This window comes from Apostichopus japonicus, chromosome 6, assembly GCF_037975245.1.
Source record: "Apostichopus japonicus isolate 1M-3 chromosome 6, ASM3797524v1, whole genome shotgun sequence".
In the NCBI taxonomy this organism is placed as follows: Eukaryota; Metazoa; Echinodermata; class Holothuroidea; order Aspidochirotida; family Stichopodidae; genus Apostichopus; species Apostichopus japonicus.
Genome location: NC_092566.1, coordinates 3,586,901 through 3,593,601, shown reverse-complemented (window position 1 = coordinate 3,593,601; position 6,701 = coordinate 3,586,901). Strand labels below are relative to the sequence as shown.

Genomic DNA, 6,701 nt, shown 5'->3' with positions numbered 1-6,701 from the left:
TTTCCCCTCCAACTCGCCTCCCCCTCTTCTTTCGATCGCCATATTGACTGAATTTACTGGGTAACATCATAGGTTTACATAATAAAGTCTGCGGTTATGCTTTATTAATGTGGTGCCTTATCCCTAAATCATAAAACCTCTAATATAAACTGTCGGCATGAGACAATTTCAGTTTTCGTTAAACAACCGCCATTCCAAGAAACGACTATGTCCCGAGAGATTGTTCATGCTGCGAGGATGTACTCTGAACATAAATGGTACAATGCGGTTTTTCTCTTTTCGAAAGTCTTTGAGGCACCATTTGCCACTTCTTCCGAAAATTTCGGTCAATTTCGGCAAACTTTGATTGGAAGCTGGATTCTTCGATTGTTGATAAGCCAGGTACTCGGCTCGGAGAAAACTAACAAATTCAGTGGTCTTCGAATGGAAATCCAAAGCATGTGATTGCTTCAAATAATTGGTGTACTGACACCGTGAGAAACATACATCCGCGGTAACTTGGATAGCTTCTACCCCTTTCTGAACATTCGTTAGGGGGAACCACTTAGTAGACTCCATAATCACCGTAGCAAAGGGGTTTAATTTATTAACACGTCCAGCATAGTCATCCAGGAGAGAAGATATTCCAATTCCATCCGTGACTTGCGGAGGCAACATGATGCGGTCGAATTTGTCCTCGGTGACAATGTTAGGTACTTTGTCATTGAGTAATTTCAAATCTATTTTGATATGTTCATCGTCGAACAATGCTTCCAGTCGTGGTATCATCTTAGCAATAAACTGACGTACAAGCTCAACAGCTGATATGGGCATCTCTGTGCAAGACTTCTTCATAACACCATAATCAAATACCTTGAATGGTAGCCAGTCGGTGCGAACAGCGAATCTCCCTTCTGGTAAATTTAACTTGGCGTATTGAGTCGTAGGGGAGCCACCAAATCGTGGGTCGTCTGTGAGGAGTGGGTTGTAATGAGATAAATTCTGGCCGTTCTCAGCGCATCTTTGTTGTATGAAGTTACCATTACCAAACCATTGATCAACAGAAGGTATGTGAAGTTCTGGAAGAAATTCGCGGTATTCTTCAACTCCCTTCAAAAGCTTCCGTAGCTCGTTCTTTCGCTTCTTTTCCAAACCCAAGCAACCATCGGACCCGATACGGCAATCTACATCGCTCCAAATCTTCCACACCTCTTTGAGACGATTGAAGTTGCTCTTTTGCAGGTGGAGTTTACCGCCTACTTTGTTTCTGAAGACTTTAAAAGCCATCGAAGAAAGCTTCTTCAAAGTATCGTTTAAGTAGTCTGCAACTTCCGTCGATAGCCGGAGGGAGAACCAGATGGTCGGGATGATGTCGGATGCAACTTGTGGGGCTTCGTCTCTGTTGATGAGGACGTACAGAAGCAGTACATCTCGCGCTGCAGTAGAGAGGAGTCGTTCAAAATGTACAAAGGTGACTGACTTGTCGAAATCATCAGGCAGCGAAAAACCAGTGAACATGAAGGTTGGCAAAAAATTGTCGGACATGGTAAGAGTCTTCAGTTGGTTGAATTTAAAGTCTTCTCGGCTAAGTTCATTTTTCGGCAATTGGAGTAGATCTAAGGCAAATGGCAGAGTAGTTGAGGTCAAGCCAATGTCTCGTGAAATTTTGTTTAGACAGTTTACGAGGGTCACACCCACTTTGTGATCAAGTCTCAGTCGGTTGGCAACCTGATGAATTTGTTGTGTGATAACGGAGCACTCGTCTTTGTGCCCCTTCCAATGTTTACGTTGACACTTTGTGGCACAATAGAAAACTTGATAACAACCAGTGCACTGAAGGAATAGAGGAAACAAGAAAAAGGACGTTTAAGAACTAGATCAATTCGTAGTTTTCAATGCGATACACAATAATCGATATGGCGCTAATGGTATCCCGTGTGTAGGTCTAGGCCTTTATTTCTTTTTAGTGCATGCATGGCTTTCATTATTATTGTTCACGTGATTTTAAAATCGCGTGATTGAGTATCATACAAGATGGCCGAAGCCCAATAAAGCTTACTGCGTTATAGTTTCGTTTATCATTTTGTTAATGTTTTCAACATAAAATAACCCAAGTATACGCTTACACACGACTGGAAAATTATTTCATTGTGAGACAGTGACTTTCTCAAACAGACGGGAGACTGAAGCACATTGTGTTGTCTATAAGGGCGAAAAGCAAAGTTTGGTCCCATTAAAGAAATTGAATGTACCACCAATACACACTAAACTAAAGTATATCAATGCAATGACTGGCTGACAGTGGCGGGCTGCAGTTGCACATGATGATTAACATGACATGGACTATACTTTAATGTCACTAACAGAACCAAAGTTCCAAACCGGGCACTGCTCAGCAAATCACTTGCACCTACTTTAATGTAGATTGTCGAATAAACAATAAAGAATTATCAAAGCACGTCTTCTAATGTTTTTAAGTCTTCTTGTCCTCATCATATTCTTTCTCTTCTTCTCTTCGTTCTCTCTTTCCTTCTCAAGAATTCATTCCATCAACCAACACTAACAATTTTGACACAAAATATAAATAAATTAATAAATTAAAGAATATTTTGCAAGGTTCAAAGGTGTAATGTATATAACAGTATAAGTTTAATCTATGACAACATAATAATAGCCTAATCAAATGAGGATGGGGGGGGGTGGGCGGGCGAGGGTTGCAGGGACCCATTTCTTGAAATTTTACTTATATAATTCTCACCGCTAAGAGATTCTCGCCCTCCTGTTGGCAGTTGCTGCAAACTCTTGGAGAAATCGTGAAACATTCCTGCGTAAAATGGCGGCCGTTGTCCTTCTTCTTACAATTCGGTGAGCAGTACTCAGCGACATGACAACCATCACATGTCACAGGGACCTGTAATTTCATTTCACAGTTCCAGCAGTGGCCATCCTCAATATCCATCTTCAAAAACAAGGGAGAAGAAGTATTGATGAATTTATTTTTAATCGATCGATGGTTGGTATATTTTAAATGATCTAACAAATCAATGGAAGTATCGGCATGTGACCAGATTTTTGTGTATGCTATATTCTGCATATAACGTTGTTTGGTGTAAAGGTCCAGCAGGATGTCTGAGTTCCAAAAAGGTTTTTGGCAGGTGAAACATCTGTTTGACAATGACAATCGTCCATTGTCAATACTGCGTTTCAAAGAGAAGTATAGTTTAGATTATTGCCCATTTACTGTTTACTATGGAATTATTTCGTCTATCCCTAGAGCATGGAAGGTTGGACTGATGAAGGTTTATAAGGATACTGTTAATAGCTCTAGTGAATATCCCCAATTTATTCCCTCTGTCTCTAAACATATTTATAAAAGCCTTATTACTCGTGTTAGCACTCCTCCTGCGGCTGTAGCCAAATGGAATCTTTATTTTAATATCACAGCCACCCAATGGGAGAAAATTTTTCAGGCCCCGTTTCGCTCTGTCAGAGATTCCAAGATGCAATATTTTCAATTTCGCTTCCTCCATCGCATTATTGGAACAAACCACTACCGTCATAAAATAGGGCAAATCGATAACCCACGATGTCACTTTTGTGGCCGCTATGACGAGACCCTGTTACATCTGTTTTGGGACTGCCCTATTATATCGAACTTTATTTTAGATGTGGAGCAAGCTATTTTTGGCAGACAATTTATACTTTCGAAGAATGACATCTGCTTTGGGTTTCATTATTCTGTAATCACCCATATAATTTCTTAATTTTTCATCTCAAGTACTTCATCTTTAGTAAGAAAAATTCGAACACGGAAATGAGATGTAGAGATTTTTTATATAAGTTAAAGTTTGCTATTAAACTTGAGAAAGAACTCAAGCAAAGAGGCAAAGCTTTCATTTCTTACGAGCAGTTAAAAGACTCATTTAGTAATTGCACTATACTGTTCAGTTAATATCGATTCATCATGGTTTTTGTATGTACCTATCATTACTTGTAAAAGGTTCTTGACCTTATTGTATTCAAATTTGTTCGAATTGGCACAAGAATGTTACCAATAAAGATACCAAGCGTGGTAAAAAAAAAAAAAAAAAGGATGTCTGAGTTTCATCAAGATTAAGTGTAATACATGTATGAGTTAAGTAAAATGGCAACACTTAGTGACGGCAAATACGTTTTACTTGACCATTATTGTACCAAAAATTTAGTTGTTGCAATCCTTTTAAATGCTTTTCTTTAAGGCAATTCTATACCTAAATAATTTAAATTCTGTTGTAAATGAGATGTAATCCTATGTCTTGAAATCTAATTCGGACGAAATGCTATCCAGTAATAGTTGTGTCCAAACAATTTGTCGCGTTGCATGATATCTTCAAATTTCCGACAATATCTGACTCCAAAGTCTTATAATGCAAGTGATGAGATTTAATATACAGTACCTTTATGAAATTGAAATATTATGCATTTACTCTATGACAAAGTGTCAGTGTCATTCACTTTTACATTCAAATATTAACTTTATCTCAGTCTGGACTATCCATTTAAAATTACAATTATATATATAGGCCTTTACATACATATATATATACATATATATATATATATATATATATATATATATATATATATATATATATATATATATATATATATATATATATATAAAATTGTAATTTTAAAGGGATAGTCCAGACTGAGATAAAGTTAATATTTGAAATTGTTGCTACTTAACGATTTCAAGTCTGTGTTGCTTTCTTCTTTTATTGATCGCAAAACACTCTGAAGTGGTTGTTGTGATACTATTATAAAAACAAATGACGAGGCAACGCAACATATACCAATAGCACAAGAAGAGGGGCGTGACTTGGAAAGGGCGTTGTAACTTTATAGAGCTGTCAGTAACCCTCAATGTGAAAGATTTCTGTCCGGAACGGGAACTTTGTCCCGATTGACACCCTCTACCCTGTAGAAGAGAGAGAGGGGGGGGGGTGCTACCACGTACCGTTTCACTACACCGGTTATCATTCGCGCACACACACACAAAATTCTAAGAGAAGGAAATAAAGCATATATAGAATGCAACGCATGCCTTAATATGTATTACTGTTAATGATAGGGGGAAGGATATAAAAGTCGAACATTAAAAAAATATCCCGTACGTTACATGCCATAGATTTATACAGTACACGAAACGCGTGACATTACTGAACACATAAATCACGTTCCATATAAGTGCATACACTATCCACTTGCAAAGGGTTATTTTTTAAGTCAAAAAGAGATAATTACCTCGATTTTCGATGATTGTTAGCCTGTTCTTGATAATTGTGTCTGTACGTCTCTATTCGCCAATCAGTCTGTAAGACACGTATACATGCACACAGTATTACACTATGTAGCATAGTGTACATATAAAAGTCATTCTTCTTTTAGAATTCGGGATTTTCCAAAATATATTGCGCAACATACAGACTGCCACACAAAAGGCATATCCATGTGACATGTAAAGTAATAAACATAAACATACTTGAACCAGGCGTAGGGCCCAAAATTTCTGCGAGCCACAGTGAAATTTACTTTGTATCCAGTTCTTGAGCCGTAATACATGAAGATATATACCTAATCCCCACACAGCAACATTTCACGGCGGAATTATTAGACAGTGTTACATACTAATTTGTCCATCTGTCATGCTAAAATATTCTATGTTACAAGTAGACCCTATTTACAACAGATTCCCCGGTGGAATTTTGTGTTTCAGTTGACATTATTTCGAATAATTAAGATAGGGTTCGAAAAGCTCGCATGACGTAGACATGTTGTTGAAGAAGAGAATGTACGCCCGCTAAGGAATGGAATCATAGTTGTACTGATCCCTTGGGCTATATAAATAAGGTTCACCTGTTACACGAAAGATATAGGTAAAGCTGTGATTACATTTAAATCAAAGAATATACTACATAACAGATAACCTCTTTTGAAAGGAATGTTGATCACGTGCCTGAGGCAGGCCCAAAGAAAAACAGGGGGAGCTCTTCCATTATTCTTATTATAATATTGTTTTGATTTGTTGGTTGTGCTTTGACCAAACATTCGAACACAGAAGACAGGAAAATATGAGTAAAATATTTTTTTCTAATTTATCGAGTGAATCTCAAGTTAGATTTATTATGTTTTGAAAGCAAACAAGAAACTCGAAGCATATCTTATACAGACGTGCACATGGCCTACATAACACATAATTTCAACATGGAAGGGTATTAGGCTAGAATTCTTACTCGTGCCACCTGTATATCCAGTAACGAAAAAACTATACAGAGAGGGATGAAAACGTATACGGTGTTCTGTTATGACTCCAGTTCTTCCCACTGATCTGTACACTAACGTTAGTGTACAGATCAGTGGTTCTTCCCCCTAAATAAATGACTTGAACGACTACCAAACACTTTCAAATAACAAAGCGACTGAGCGCCTGAAATATTCTCGTAGTCCTAGCAACGAGTACTCAGTATTCGACTACGAGTACTAAAACTTGCCAAAGAAAGTACACGAGTAGTACTCGAGTAATTGTTTTGAGTACTACCAAATTGATAGTGTGACACTTTTGTTGAATACTGCGATCTTCAAGAATACTGAGTATACAGGTGTATTGCATGATGTCCAACATATTTGTGAATAATGTTAATGGATAAAAAGGAGTCATTGTTTCTTTCAAACTAGAAGAA

At 37.6% G+C, this 6,701-nt stretch overlaps 1 protein-coding gene across 1 annotated transcript; it reads right to left on the bottom strand.

The window, feature by feature from the left end:
* Nucleotides 1-108: 108 nt before the first annotated feature.
* On the bottom strand, nucleotides 109-5,377 carry LOC139968705 (uncharacterized). Its single transcript, XM_071973003.1, has 3 exons — nucleotides 5,266-5,377; nucleotides 2,738-2,938; nucleotides 109-1,812 (listed from the first exon to the last, which is right to left on the bottom strand). The coding sequence occupies exons 2-3, from the start codon at nucleotides 2,936-2,938 to the stop codon at nucleotides 169-171; spliced, it is 1,845 nt and encodes a 614-aa protein (XP_071829104.1). The 5' UTR covers nucleotides 5,266-5,377; the 3' UTR covers nucleotides 109-168.
* Between the last annotated feature and the right edge of the window lie 1,324 nt (nucleotides 5,378-6,701).

Bases quoted from the DNA above. Each gene is read 5' to 3' on its own strand.
- LOC139968705 (XM_071973003.1), bottom strand. From the start codon at position 2,938: ATGGATATTGAGGATGGCCACTGCTGGAACTGTGAAATGAAATTACAG. The intron at 1,813-2,737 runs GTGAGAATTATA...CTATTCCTTCAG, and splicing joins AGGGCGAGAATCTCTTAGCG to TGCACTGGTTGTTATCAAGT.